The sequence below is a fragment of the Carcharodon carcharias genome, chromosome 19 (assembly GCF_017639515.1).
Source record: "Carcharodon carcharias isolate sCarCar2 chromosome 19, sCarCar2.pri, whole genome shotgun sequence".
NCBI classification, from domain to species: Eukaryota; Metazoa; Chordata; class Chondrichthyes; order Lamniformes; family Lamnidae; genus Carcharodon; species Carcharodon carcharias.
Window position 1 is genome coordinate 44366148 of NC_054485.1, and position 14497 is coordinate 44380644.

The 14497-nt window shown below is 44.1% G+C and overlaps 1 protein-coding gene across 2 annotated transcripts; it reads left to right on the plus strand.

The window, feature by feature from the left end:
- Nucleotides 1-5623: 5623 nt before the first annotated feature.
- Nucleotides 5624-13720, plus strand: snip1 (Smad nuclear interacting protein). 2 transcript variants are annotated; one of them, XR_005946108.1, is made up of 4 exons: nucleotides 5624-5900; nucleotides 7832-8439; nucleotides 10990-12303; nucleotides 12912-13720. XR_005946108.1 is itself a non-coding variant. In XM_041213537.1 (3 exons), exons 1-3 carry the CDS (start codon nucleotides 5688-5690, stop codon nucleotides 11246-11248), a joined length of 1080 nt encoding a protein of 359 aa, XP_041069471.1. In that variant the 5' UTR covers nucleotides 5624-5687; the 3' UTR covers nucleotides 11249-13720. The 2 variants fall into 2 exon arrangements, 1 of the variants encoding a protein (XP_041069471.1); XM_041213537.1 differs by having other exon boundaries at nucleotides 10990-13720.
- The last annotated feature ends 777 nt before the right edge of the window (nucleotides 13721-14497 follow it).

Here is a 14497-nt window from a genome sequence, read left to right on the forward strand (position 1 = left end):
CCCAAAGAAGTGAGCATGGAGACGAAGGCGGCTGAAGGAGAGTTCAGCATTGTGCTGAGCCTGAAATTCATTGAGATTAGGGCACAAGGGTATGAAACTAAGTCCTTTGCTGAGCACTGAATGTTCAGCATCAGAGAGGGGAAGGTCAGGGGGTATGGTGAATACACAGCCGGGGCTGGGATTGGAAAACGGGATGGGGACAGAGGGACAGGCAGAGCTGGAGGGTACTGGATGGGCATTGATGTCGATGAGTTGTTGGAGCTTGCGTTCTTTTGCACCTGAAAGAAAGAGACAAAGTTTCTTGTTGAGGCGTCGGATGAGACGAAAAATATAATGAAACTGGGGGCACGGGCAGCTTAGAAAAAGGGTGCGGCGGTGCTGCTGGAGGGAGAGGTTGAGGGTGTTCATATGGCTGCGCATGGCACTGATTGTGGATCTTAGGATGCGAAGAGAACAGCAGTCCAAGGAGCGCTGTATGTCTCGGAGATACCTGTAATCCTTGGTGGGTTGGAAACATGAGGGATGGAACTTCAATTGAAATCCATGTGGGGTAAGTCGGAGATGGAGACAGTCACTGAGGAAGGAAATTTGGCTGTGAAAGTGAGGTTTAGCAAACACCTTGTCAAACATCAGGAGAGAAATGGAAAGCAATGAAGGTGAACAAGGCAAAATAGAGAGACCGAAATCCTATAGGAGAGAAGAGCAATACTTCTTCAAGGTAGGACCTAACCCAGCCCTGTTGACCCTGCAAAGTCCTCCTCACTAACATCTGGGGCTTGTGCCAAAACTGGGAGAGCTCTCCCACAGACTAGTCAAGCAACAGCCTGACATAATCATACTCTTGGAATCATACCTTACAGACAATGTCCCAGACACCACCATCACCATCCCTAGGTATATCCTGTCCCACCCATCAGACTCACCCACCAGAGGTGGCGGCACAGTGGTATTCAGTCAGGAGGGAGTTGCCTTGGGAATTCTCAACACTGATTCTGGGCCCTATGAAGTCACAAAAATGGGCAAGGAAACATTACCACATAGTTCCCCACCATCAACCCCTGCCGTCGCCACTCCTCCATACTCCTCAAGATGAATTCTGCTTGGAGGAAGCACTGTGGGTGGCAAGAACACAGAATGTATGCTGGGTGGATTTTAATGTCCATCACCAAGAATAGCTTAGTAGCACCACTAATCTTGGACGTTTACAGCACAGGAGGCCATTCGGCCCATTGTGTCCATGCCGGTCAACAAAGATCTGACTAATCCCATTTTCCAGCGCTTGGCCCATAGCCCTGGAGGCTATGGCACCGCAAGTGAATATCTAAATACTGAATGAGCTGGCCGAATCCTAATAGACATAGCTGCTAGTGTCGGTCTGTGTCAGTTGGTAAGGGAACAAACAAGAGGGAAAAACCTACTTGACCTCATCCTCACCAATCTACCTGTCACAGATGCATCTGTTCATGACAATATTGGTAGGAGTGACCACCGCACAGTCCTGAGGAGACAAAGTCCCATTTTGACATTGAGGATATCCTCCATCATATTGTGTGGCCCTACAACCATGCTAAATGGGGTAGATTTCAAACAGATCTAGCAACTCAAAACTAGGCAAACATGAAGCACTGTGGCCCATCAGCAGCAGCAGAATTGTATACAACTACAACCTGTAACCTCATGGCCCGGTATATCCCCCACTCTACCATTACCATCAGGCTGGGAGATCAACTCTGACTCAATGAAGAGTGCAGGAGAGCATGCCAGGAGCAGCACCATGCATACTCAAACTGAGGTGTCAACATGGTGAAGCTATAATTCAGGACTACTTGTATGCCAAACAGCAGAAGCAGCATGCGATAAACAGAGCTAAGTGATCCACAGCCAATGGATCAGACCTGAGCTCTGCAGTCCTGCCACATTGTGAATGGTGATGGATAATTAAACAACTAACACGAGGAGGAGGCTTCACAAATAACCCCAAACCTTAATGATGGGGGAGCCCAGCACATCAGTGCAAAAGATAAGGCTGAAGCATTTGTAACAATCTTCAGGCAATGTGTCGAGTGGACGATCAATCTCGGCCTCCTCCTGCCATCCCCAGCATCACAGATGCCAGTCTTCAGCCAATTTTATTCACTCCATGTGCTATCAAGAAATGGCTGCAAGCAATAGATACTGCAAAGGCTATGGGTCCTGACAACATTCCAGCAATTGTACTGAAGACTCGTGCTCCAGAACTAGCTGCACCCTTAGCAGAGCTGTTCCAGTCCAGCTACAACACTGACATCTACCTGGCAACGTGGAAACCTGCCCAAGTATGTCCTTTCCACAAAAAGCAGGAAAGCCCATCTGGCCAATTACCGCCCCATCAGTCTACTCTCGATCATCAACAAAGTGGTCGACAGTGTTATGAGTGGCACTTACTCAGCAATATCCTGCTCACTGATGCCCAGTTTGGGTTCTGCCAGGGCCACTGAGCTCCTGACCTCATTACAGACTTGGTCCAAATATAAACAAAAGAGCTGAACTCAAGAGGTGAGCTGAGAGTGACTGTCCTTGACATCAAGGCAGCATTGGACCAAGTGTGGCATCAAGGACCCTGAGCAAAACTGGAGTTAATGGGAATCAGGGGGAAAACTCTCCACTGGTTGGAACCATATCTAGGAAGATGGTTGTGGTTGCTGGAAGTCATCATCTCAGTCCCAGGACATCATTGCAGGAATAGGCCCAACTATCTTCAACCACTTCATCAATAACCTTCCCTTCATCATAAGGTTAGAAGTGGGGATGTTCGCTGATGATTGCACAATGTTCAGTACCATTTGTAACTCCTCACAGCCTGAAGCTGTCCATGTCCAAATGCAATAAAATCTGGACAACATTTAGGCTTAGGCTGATTAGTGGCAAATAACATTTGCACCACACAAGTGCCAGGCAATGACCATCTCCAACAAGAGAGAATCCAACTGAATCCCCCACTATCAACATCCTGCGGGTTAGCACTGACCAGAAACTGAATTGAACCAGCCATATAAATACTGTGGCTACAAGCAAGTCAGAGGCTGGGAATTCTATGAAGAGTAACCTCTTGACTCCCCAAAGCCTGTCCCCATCTACGAGTGTGATGGAATACTCTTCCACATGCCTGGATGAGTGCAGCTCCAACACTTGAGAAGCTCGACACCATCCAGGACAAAGCAGCCCACATGATTAGCACCCCATCCGCCACCTCAAACATCCATTCCCTCCACCACAGATGCACATTGGGAGCAGTCTGTACCATCCACAAGGGACATGGCAGCAACTCACCAAACAGCACCTTACAAATCAGCGAGCTCTACCTATCTAGAAGGACAAGGGCACCATCTGCAGGTTCCCCTCCAAGCCACACACCATCCTGACTTGGAACTATATCACCATTCTTTAATTCTCACTGGATCAAAATCCCTTGAAAGAATAAAAAGATCCAGGCAGCAGGTAGTTGAGGGAGTTGTTCTGCCTTCCTCTTCCACCGCTTTGTCCGCACAAAGGTGTTCGTGGATACGGGCCACACAGTGTCCACCAGTAGGCTTCAGGTCTTTCGTGACTAGAGTGCATCATCACCCCCAGAATGTCATCTTGGTTGGCTAAGTTTCCTTTAAAGTTTTTGTATTTATCGCAGTCTATTATTGTAAAAGGGGCACTGAATTCCTCTTTATTGGGAACCTTTGGTTGGATTAGAATTATCCAGTTATCCAATTAGAATTAGAATTGGTTTGGAAGAATAACAAAAAGAAATGGGCTGAAACTGTGATGGTTGGGTGAGGAGTTACATGCTTGTAATGTGTAAATCTGTAAATAAATGCTTATAAAAGAAAAAAGAAGACTGCTTCTTCTAAATCTTTTATTCATCTAATCAGACATTTCTAAAAGGGGCACACACAAGTGAACCATAATGAAAAAACAAAAGTTTAAAGGAAACTTAAATTAAATTAAAATGGCATTCCTCGCATTGATGATGCATTCCAGTCATCCATTGCCCACCAGTCACGGAAGGCTTCAAGCGTACCGGCAGACACCACGTGCACCCTCTCCAGGGCCACCCAGGCACGGACATAGCACAAATGAGGCAGGCAATCCCCTTGACCACCTGTTTCCTGGTCCTGTTAATGACCACCTTGGCCAGGTCCAGAAGCAGTCGAATGCGGAGGTCTTCTGATATACCACTGCTCTCTGCACCAAGTGGTCAAAGATCAGCAGAGTGGGATTGAAATGCAGTCAAAAATTGAGGAGCATTCCCTTCAAGTAATTTAAGAGGGGCTATTAGCTCTCACACTCTACACAAGCATGAAACACGGACTCCTTCAGATTGCAGAAATTACAGGTGGCTTGGGAATCCGTGAATCAACTTCAAAATCTATTGCATGGGGCTGTCTGGGGAGAAGGCTCCCACGTAATGAGACCCCCGCTGGGTATCGTCTCCTCCACCAGACAGCAGGATGGAATCCCACAGCACAGACAAAAGATGATGTTAGGGGAGAGTGTGCAGGAGCAGCCTATACAGCAAACCCCTCCATGCAGATCAAAATGGCAGGGAGGGAATTTTTGAGAGACAGTTTACGTTGCGAGATGCTGGCACTCCAACTGCCTCTTCTACTTCTGTCATGAACAACATTCTCTTGGTGCAGCCCAATTCTATAGCTCACAAAAGGTGCCAGTGCTAACCCTGAGGCCACACAGTAGGGAATCACCTTGGTCGAGATGTAAAACACAGGTGACCTCTTGCATAGAGAAATAGAGAACAATTTGCATTTATAGCAACAAGAACATTGGAAGAGACATTTTAGTCCAAAAATATATTTTATTCATAACATTTCTAAAAGTACATGACTTTAACAGCTGAAATGTGACATTAAATAAAACATGATATAGTTTAATATATTTCATTACAGCATGTGGCACTCAGGATGTCTCACTACACTTAGGGTTGCCAACCCTCCAGGATTGGCCTGGAGTCTCCAGGAATTGAAGATCAAGCTCCAGGACACAGGTGTGTGTAACCCTAGGGGCATTCAGAAAGATTGTTTTTTGATGTCATTTTATTTCAACATTTCTCTTTACCGGATAAAAATATTGAAAATGGGGGGGGGGGAGGTGGGCGGGGTGTGAGGGTCTGTTGTTTGGCTGACAGTCAAGCATCATCCAATTGGGTAGTGAGTCCTTTTGCTTTCCAACTGGTGCGGGAAGGCAGTCGGTCACCAGGGTGGCCAGCAAGGCATATGATGAAACTTCCAGGAATACATTGAGTCACAGTTGGCAACCCTACACATGTTTACATTGACAGTGAACATGTCATGCCAAACATTCCAGGGGGTTTGACAAGGTTTCCAGCCTCTCTCTCTCAGTGTGAAGCACCTGGGGCAGTAGTTGAGTCTCAAGTCTCTCCACAAGTTGCCCTGGAGCTCAGAAAGTGCTAGTTTACGGCGCTCGGCCACCAGCAGCTCTTCACCAACGAGCTTCGGGCAAAGCAGCAACATTGAAAGAGAAGGTGATGCAGCCAATGGAGAGGGACGAGCTCATTGGACTCTTGGCCACTTGGAGCCAGGCCTGACCTCTCACCTTCGCTGCCCTCGGAAGTGTTCTTTCGCCCCGCCCCCGGTCCCCAGTGTTGTTCCGGTTCAGTGTCTGGGCTGTTCACTGCCGGAAAGATGGAGGCTCCGGGCCGCCGTAGGCCCCAGCACAGCCCCGAGCCTGAGCCTGAGCGTCACCGACTGAGGATCAAAAGGGAGGGGGCGGCCTCCAAGCACCGGCCCTCGAGTTCGGGCTCCTCCGGGGGCAGCGTGTCTCCACCCGGGCACTGGCAGAGCCGCTCCCCTGGCCGGAGGAAGCAGCGTTCGCGGCCGGAGGGCAAGTGGAAGCGGGTGAGTGACCAAGTAAATAATAAATAATCAAAAGTAATAGAACAGTCTACATTTCAGAGCCAGGAACAACCCATGGCCCAAATCACAGCAGCTCCTGAATTCAGTCACCTTAGAACCATGAAAGGTTTTAACCCTCACAAGTGTCATTGCTAAAGAAAAGGAATGAAATTTCCATCCATTAGTAAGGATTTAACACCAGGAATGAGGGGGATTTGGTGCAATGAGGAGGGCGGTGAAGGATTATAGAGAGTTTTGTTCAAGTGAATGAGAAACTGTTAATAGCAGTGGATGAGACAGGAACCATAGGAGACAGATTTAAGATACAAAAACAAAAATACCTGGAAAAAGTCAGCAGGTCTGGCAGCATCTGCGGAGGGGAATACAGTTAACGTTTCGAGTCCGAATGACCCTTCAACAGAACTAAGTAAAATTAGAAAAGAGGTGAAATGTAAGCTGGTTTAGGGGTGGGGGGGGGGGGGGTGGCGCAGTGTGGTGGGACAAGTAGGGCTGGATAGAGGGCCAGTGATAGGTGGCGATAACCAAAAGATGTCACAGACAAAAGGACAAAGAGGTGTTGACGGTGGTGATATTAGCATAAGGAATGTGATAATAGGTGACATTAAGGGTAGGAAGCAGGACGAGCAAGGTACAGATAGCCCTAGTGGGGGTGGGGTGGGGTGAAGGAATCAAAAAAGGTTAAAAGGTAGAAATAAAACAATGGATGGAATTACATTTCAAAATAATGGAAATGGGTGGGAAAAGAAAAATCTATATAAATTAGCATTACCCAGACCTCCCTGTCACGTGCCATTTCAACACTCCACCCTGCTCTCATGCCCACATGGCAGTCCTTAGCCTGCTGCATTGTTCCAGTGAAGCTCAACGCAAACTGGAGGAACAGCACCTCATCTTCCGACTAGGCACTTTACAGCCTTCCGGACTGAATATTGAGTTCAACAATTTTAGATCATGACCTCTCTCCTCCATCCCCACCCCCTTTCCGACTCCCCCCCCCTTTTTTTGTCCAATAATTTATATAGATTTTTCTTTTCCCTCCTATTTCCATTATTTTGACATGTATTTCCGTCCATTGTTTTATCTCTACCTTTTAGCCTTTTTTGATTCCTTCACCACACCCCACCCCCACTAGGGCTATCTGTACCTTGCTCGTCCTGCTTTCTATCCTTAATTAGCACATTCCTTAGATAATATCACCACCTTCAACACCTCTTTGTCCTTTTGTCTGTGACATCTTTTGGTTATCTCCACCTATCCCTCTATCCAGCTCTACTTGTCCCACCCCCGCTTAAACCAGATTATATTTCACCACTCTTCTATTTTTACTTAGTTCTGTTGAAGGGTCATTCGGACTCGAAACGTTAACTGTGTTCCTCTGCGCAGATGCTGCCAGACCTGCTGAGCTTTTCCAGCTATTTTTGAGATAATTAAGATGATTGGCAAAAGAACCAGAGGCCAGATGAGAATTTACTTTACCCGGTGAGATGTCGTGATCTGCAATGGACTGCCTGAAAGTGTGGGGTGGGTGGGGGCAGAAGCAGACTTGATAGTTATTTTATAAGGGGGATTGAATAAAAGGAAAAAAAATGCAGCACTATGATCAAAGATTAGAGCAACACTTTCAATAGGTCAAATGGCCTCCTGTAAAATTTTATCTTTATTCCTTTTATGAAATATCAAATGATCAGCCTGGAAGTGAGTTTAATTCTGTTCTGGAGCCAATAAATTTATCACGATGGCTAAACTTAATTATTTTATAGTGGTATTCCGGTTCATATATCTCAGAAATAAATGAGTTTGCTGATGAAACCATACTCTCCAACAGTTGAGTTATGAGGATTTTAGACCAATGGTCTTTTAACTCCTGGCTGTGATTTGGCTTGCAAAGTTAAGATTTTTCTCATTGTGTTCAGGAACGGCATGACCATCCACGACGGGACCATGCTGAGAGACGCCACCGAGACCGCTCTGAGGGAGATGAACACCGACGCAAGAAGAACGGTGACCGAGAGCGACACAAAGAGTGGTCGGATCGGGGGCGGGCCCACAGCAAAAGGAATGGCGGGTCTCACGCAGAAGCTGGCATAAGTGGCCGTGACAGGGAGGCTCAATTGCTCAGCGCCCAGCAGGCTGAGAGAGAGTATTACAACGAGAGAAGGCGTCAGAACCGCAATCAGTGCCAGATGCTCAGTGATGAGAATCATGAGTCTGAGTCGAATGACAGTCAAGCTAACAGCGGCAATCCAGCCCAGGTGAAAGAGGAGCCAAATTTTGAGTTATCTGGTGCCCTTGTGGAAGATACTAACACCTTTCGTGGGGTGGTGATAAAATACAATGAACCTCCTGAATCTCGGATCCCAAGGAAACGATGGCGTCTTTACCCGTTCAAGAATGACGAGCCTCTTCCAGTCATGCATATTCATCGTCAGAGTGCCTATCTCTTGGGTCGGCAGCGTAGGGTAGTGGATATCCCAATTGACCATCCTTCCTGCTCCAAGCAACATGCAGTGCTGCAGTACAGGTTGGTGTTTAGAAAGATGTTATTGTAATCTTCTTGTAGTTTTTTTGATATACACCTAAAACAATTAAAGGAGCTAAACTTGAGAAGCCTATTCTTAAAGTTCTATGCATTACTTTTAAGTATAATCTTTTAAGTATAAGCTTTATAATGGATTGACAGAAATTAATAACTCCTAGTGGTGTTGTACCATCATTTTGAAATTGATGGAAAGTGACGTCCAGTGTTGACGGACATGAAAGTAATTCAGAAATTGGGTTCCACTCTGACCACCAACTGTGGTGAAGCCAGGAAGTGTGAAACCACCTTTGTTAAACAATCTTCTGCCACTTTAGTATTGCTGAAAAAAGAGACATGCTGTGTAAGCTTTCGCCTTGTACTCATCAGGACAGATCGCAAGATAACCAACAGTAAAGGAAACAACAATTTGTACTGCATGAGAAGAGAGTGCTGATTTTCTGGCAAGTGGAATCTGAACAGCACACGCTTCTCATGCAGTATAAATTGTTGCTCCTTTTGCTGTTGGTAATCTTGCGATCAGTCCTGATCACTGCAAGACGAAAAGCTTAGACAGCATGTCTCTTTTATTTTGGCAATCCTACACCACTTGAGCTCTGTATTAACCTGGTATAACTCAAGCTGATTCAAATCCCATTGGATTTCCTGGCTCTTCCTTTGCATTTCTCCTGCCCTTGCGTTATTGGCGTCCTTTTATCCCCTTCCTACATTTTCTCTCTCTCCCAATATGCATAACAGTAAGTGTAGAGATTATAAAATTATTTTTCTTTTCCTCAGTGGACAGTGGTTAACATAGTACAGGCTTCCCAGGGATGCCAGATAATCTTGAGTGCTTTTTTTAAACAAACATCAAGTTAAAAACAGAGCTGGTGTTTACAGTGATACTTCCCTGCCTGAGCAATAACTCTAAAGGACTTGATGTTTCCTGGGACAGGGAAGTTGAATTTTCTGGGGAACAGCTAACTAGATATTCTGGTGCTGGTGGAACTTGTCGTAAAAACCCAAATGTCCTTTAGGGAAGGAAATCTGCCACCTTTACCTGGTCTACATGTGATTCCAGACCCACAGCAATGCAGTTGACTCTTAATTGCCCTCTGAAATGGCCTCGCAAGCCACTCAGTTCATGTGTAATGAGGGTTGGGTAACAAATGCTGACGATGCCAGCGACGCCCACACCCCATGAAAGAATAAAGAAGTTAAAGAAGGAACTTGAGTTTCCAAAGAAGCTTTCCATGACCTCAGGACATCGCAAAGCGTTTCACAGCCAATGGAGTTGTTTGAAGTGTCGTCACTGTTGTATTTTTGGAAATGTGGCAACCAATTTTTGGGCACAGCTTTTATAAATACGTTTGAGGTGGGGGCAATATTTATGGAAAAGTTTGTCTTGGGGTAGTCAACAGGTGGGAAGTACTTTGCCTTAGTCGGTTTTACAAACTTTGGGTTTGACGGGTCAAATGGTTTTGTCTGATTCCACACGTGAGTCCTATCAGTGTATTTGTTTCAGCAGTCTTGCCATTTTCTGTCTCTCAATCCCTATTTAAACATTGCTGCTACCCCTTGGCTGCTTTTTGAGGGATAGCATCAGGGTGTGTGCACGATCGTGGGTTTTGTTTTTAACATGCTTGGACCTCCCCAACCCCAGTCAATGAATTCAGCGAGGTTAATGAGTAGTTTTGCATAAGTCTTCATGTTAAGAGAGGCTTTGCCATGATTAATTTTATAAAAACTCCAATGCTTCTAGTTCTTACTATTAATTACTCCAGATGTTATTTTTCAGTCATAGTCATTATGGAGCAGAGGGTGGCCATTCAGCCTGCCAGGTCCATGCCAGCTCTCTGTAGAGCAATCTAATTAGTCCCCCACTCTATCCCTGTAGCCCTGCAAGTTTACTTCCCCCAATTGCCATTCAATACTCCCAAAGTGAATGGCCTTCTCATCCTGTGTAGGTCTATTTTGTCGAGAGTAATTTTAGAGGGTGTTTGAGGCATCTCCTCTGCTGCAGAAGTATTTTTGCCCCATTTGCACTTTTTATCTCATTCTGCTGCATTTGGGGTTCTTGTCCCAGCCAAGAAGACAATGATGTAAGCTTACCTGCAAGCAGATGCACAACAACAGTTCATGGTTAGTTTACTGCAGGTTCTTTTCTCCTTCCCTTCCCCATGTCCTTGCCTCCTTCCTTGTGTGTCCCAATGCACTGCCTCCCTGAGCAATTTTGAAAAATGTAGGAGTTTATTGTATCCATATCCGATGTCTGGGCATCCACTATTGATACTGTTAGATGAGGGGCCTGGGGGGCTCATAGAGAATCTTTAGAATACCATTCAGTGGTCAATGGTGAAGCATCTGTCTGCATGTCTCTGACCCTTTCTAGTGAGGTAACTTTTCATTGCAGCTGTTGACTTGTTTAACTTCCCTTGTTGCGTAAAACGTCTGTATAATTCTTCACATATTAATGAGGCTGGAGCAGAAATGCAAAGCTTGTAATGTTCAGGATATGGTGTACCACATAACTGGCTGTCCATTTTCTCCCCATAGACTTGTGGAGTTCACACGGAGTGATGGCACACCAGGCAGGAGGGTGAGGCCATATATCATCGACCTGGGTTCTGCCAACGGCACGTACCTTAACAATCAGCGCATTGAATCGCAGCGATACTACGAACTCAGAGAAAAGGATCTGCTGAAATTTGGTTTCAGCAGCAGGGAGTATGTCATTCTGCACGATTGCTCAGATACTGCTGAGGTGGATGCAAAAGAAGGGCAACATGAGGAGGATGAGGGAGTTGAAAGTTAATGTAAAACCTTCCCCAGTGTTCCTTTTGAAATTGGCACTGCAGTTTTACTTTCCTTTTCAAACATGCAGGTAAATAGTTATGCTAGAATTCCGAGGACCAGGGGACAGCTGACCAGTTTCATATTTTTCTGTCCAGGCCAAGTCAATCGATAGCACATCTTGACTCTCTCCCAAATTGTCGGTGTTCCATTCTAAGCCAATGCGACAATTCAAAGAACAAAATGTGGCCTGGCAAACAGGATTGAACAGTATAATCCCTCCAGACCAAATGTTTAGTGTTTTGTTTTGCAATTGAATTTCAGGTTTCATAACCTGGCCTGTTTGCCTCCAGTCTTGTGCTCAGGAAGAGGCCTGCTAAAACCACGGAGTTTACTCAAGTGAATTTACCAGAGCAGCTACTAGACTGTAGCATTGTCAATGATGTCAGAGAATGTGATGCTTTTAATTATATTTTTGATTCTTTTTTGGCTCTAAGTTATTAGGTAAAGGATATAAACTTCATAAACAAACTATTCTACTGGACTCTTTGGTCTGGGGATGTCACCAAACAACAGCATTTTGTTGCTTCAGCTCCTTTCATTTTCTGGTTGGCTTTTACAGAGTTTGAGAAATTGTATTGAAGCCTTGAAATACTTTCTTTTCCTGAGGCCGATTGTGGACAAGTTGTGTGTGTTTCCTAATTCAAAACCTGTCTTCTATACACGAGTTCTGGCAATGGACCTTTCAGAATCCCTCTTGTATTTGTATGGTGGATTAAGAAAATGTTAAAAACAGCCAAGAATTTGTCATTTTTGCCTAAAAATATTTTTCGGTGAATCCTTTTATGAAAAAAATATAGGATTTTTTTCCCACCTAGGAGGAGTTTCTGCCTCTGAGTTTGATTTCTTTTCATTCCTCTTTTGGTTAAAAAGGAGAAGATAGTGATGATCTTGTTTCCTGACAGTGCACTCCAAACAATTACCTTTTGCCCCGGCCAGCTATGAGTTGATGTTTTGTGTCACCATATGCAGCAGGAAGCAAGAGGACCGTCAACAAAATGCAATGAACCCCCATAGGTAGGTATATCTGAGTGTTTATCTTCAGGTTTGATTTGGATCCAGTCACAAATGCAGCTGTATATATTAGTGAAGGCAACACTCAAATGGCAGCAGCTGGTGGAAACTTTAGTTAGGAATATCCAATCTAAAATGGGATTTCAGACCTCTATTTTTCCCTGTACCTACATGATGGATGTGCTTGCCACTGAAAGTTATCCCTCTCTTCCTTTATGGAACCAATTAAATTCCTGGGATGTTACTGGTTCAAATCCAACTCATTACGATAGAAAAGTTGATCGGAAGCTTGGCTTGGGATTGTTTGTTCGTTAGTTTAAATCCCTACACTACCTGCCACTAAGATTAAAAGTGTCAATTTGTAGCCCTGTTGGATTCTTTGAACTGTCAGCATGATCTGATCCTGGTCTCTTAATATTTAGGAGTCTGTTGTTGGATTTAAGCAAGAAATATTTGGAGTAATTGTATTCTGCAAAAACATGTGTACACGTTATATTCCTGACTCTACTGGTTCGGACATGGATATTCCAACAGCACTTGTTTAAATTTTTAGCAGCTGTACAGAAGGTCATGGAACTGAAACAATAATCTTAATGCTTCTCTCTCCACAGATGCTGCCTGACATGCTGAATGTTTTTCAGCCTTTTCTGTTTTTGAGTAACTTTTGTGTCATGGATGGATTTTCCAGTTAAGATGCCTGAATGTCGTAGACAAGCAGCTGCATCTAACACTACCTCCATAACAGCTTGGAGTGAAGATAGCAATTTAAAGGGGACAGGGAAGAGAACTGGTGTCAGGCAGCTTGCTTGATTTGTGCGTCACGCTGACTTGCTCCATTGATGGAGGTCTGGACCATTCAGCTCACCTGACTTGAAAGAGTTTGATGTTGAGCAGCCTGCATGAGAGGGGTAGAGAATGCAGTTGTACTTGTTAAATATGGCAACCATGGAGTTTTATTTTAGAACAGGAAAGCGGGTAAGATTTTTTTTTTTAAAGCTTTAGTGTAATTGCGCACACCTAACATGTGCAGGCCTTGAAAACAACCAGTCAGGAAAAAAAACCTGACTATTTATTTTCTACTTACAAAATTGTTTTCTTAACAAATGCATCTGGTAAAATGTTAATAGATTTTCATACCAAAGGGCTCAAGTTTACCCGTTCCCCAATGCAGTCATCCAGCAAAGAAGTGAAGCCAGGTTGTTGCTGAGCAACAGGAGAGCGATAATGAACAGTGACACACGCCTACCTTTCAACATGTTTTGTTATTAAATGAAAATCTGTTTTAAAATACTGCTCAAAATTATATTTTGTTGTATAAAGAAAACTGGCGTTCTTGTAGATTGTAATGTTGAATTTGTTACAATCGCTCTTATGTTTTTGGCAGTCTGTGTCATTTTTAGTAAAGTAGATTTCAACAATATTTTTCATGTGTTGGAGTGCCTTTGTTCCACAATCAAATATGATATTACATGCCTCTGGGGGAAAAAGGCTCACTTTGAAAATAAACTTAATCATCCATCTGATTTCCTGTGGCATTGATAACAGTCTGTGGCAGAAACATGGCAGTAATGCTGTAGCTGCTAAGATGGAGCCGAGAATAAGCTACTTTGTCCTTTTAAAGTACTGATTGGGTACGTGTCACGGGGATGTGTCCTAAGTGGACACATCCTAAAATAGTTTAGAGGCTAATTGTTGGAAGTTTCTGTTGATTGGCAGCTATTTACAAACCCTCAATGTAAAATAGTGCTTTGTCTACTAACTTGATTTTTAAAATGTTTTCCTTTGTGTATTTTACAAATAATTGTGTTGGTTCCATAAAAGTCCCAGTGACCATGTATTAAGACTAAATAATATTGGTCATTTATCCATCATATTGATGCACATGGTGCACTTTCCAACACATAACAGGATAATGAAATTGCGTGGTCTGAATATTTTTCTCTTCAAGCCAGGGAAAAGAGCTGACCAACAAATATAACTAAAGTAATAAAATGTTTCAGTGTATTTATAAATGCGAATTATAGCAGTTCCAACTTGCTTATTCAAAATAAAATACTTGCACTATAACTTTTTTATTTGAGAAAGCTGGCCGAAAATTTTTGTTGCTACTGAATGTACAGTTGTCAATAGAATCAGAATTACCTGGAAAAACTCAGCAGGTCTGGCCGCATCGGCGGAGAAGAAAAGAGTTGACGTT

What these genes read in the sequence shown, in the direction of transcription:
- snip1 (XM_041213537.1), top strand. Translation starts at nt 5,688, where the DNA reads ATGGAGGCTCCGGGCCGCCGTAGGCCCCAGCACAGCCCCGAGCCTGAG. An exon ending in CGGAGGGCAAGTGGAAGCGG is followed by an intron (nt 5,901 to 7,831) that starts GTGAGTGACCAA and finishes CATTGTGTTCAG; the next exon opens with GAACGGCATGACCATCCACG. An exon ending in CATGCAGTGCTGCAGTACAG is followed by an intron (nt 8,440 to 10,989) that starts GTTGGTGTTTAG and finishes TTCTCCCCATAG; the next exon opens with ACTTGTGGAGTTCACACGGA.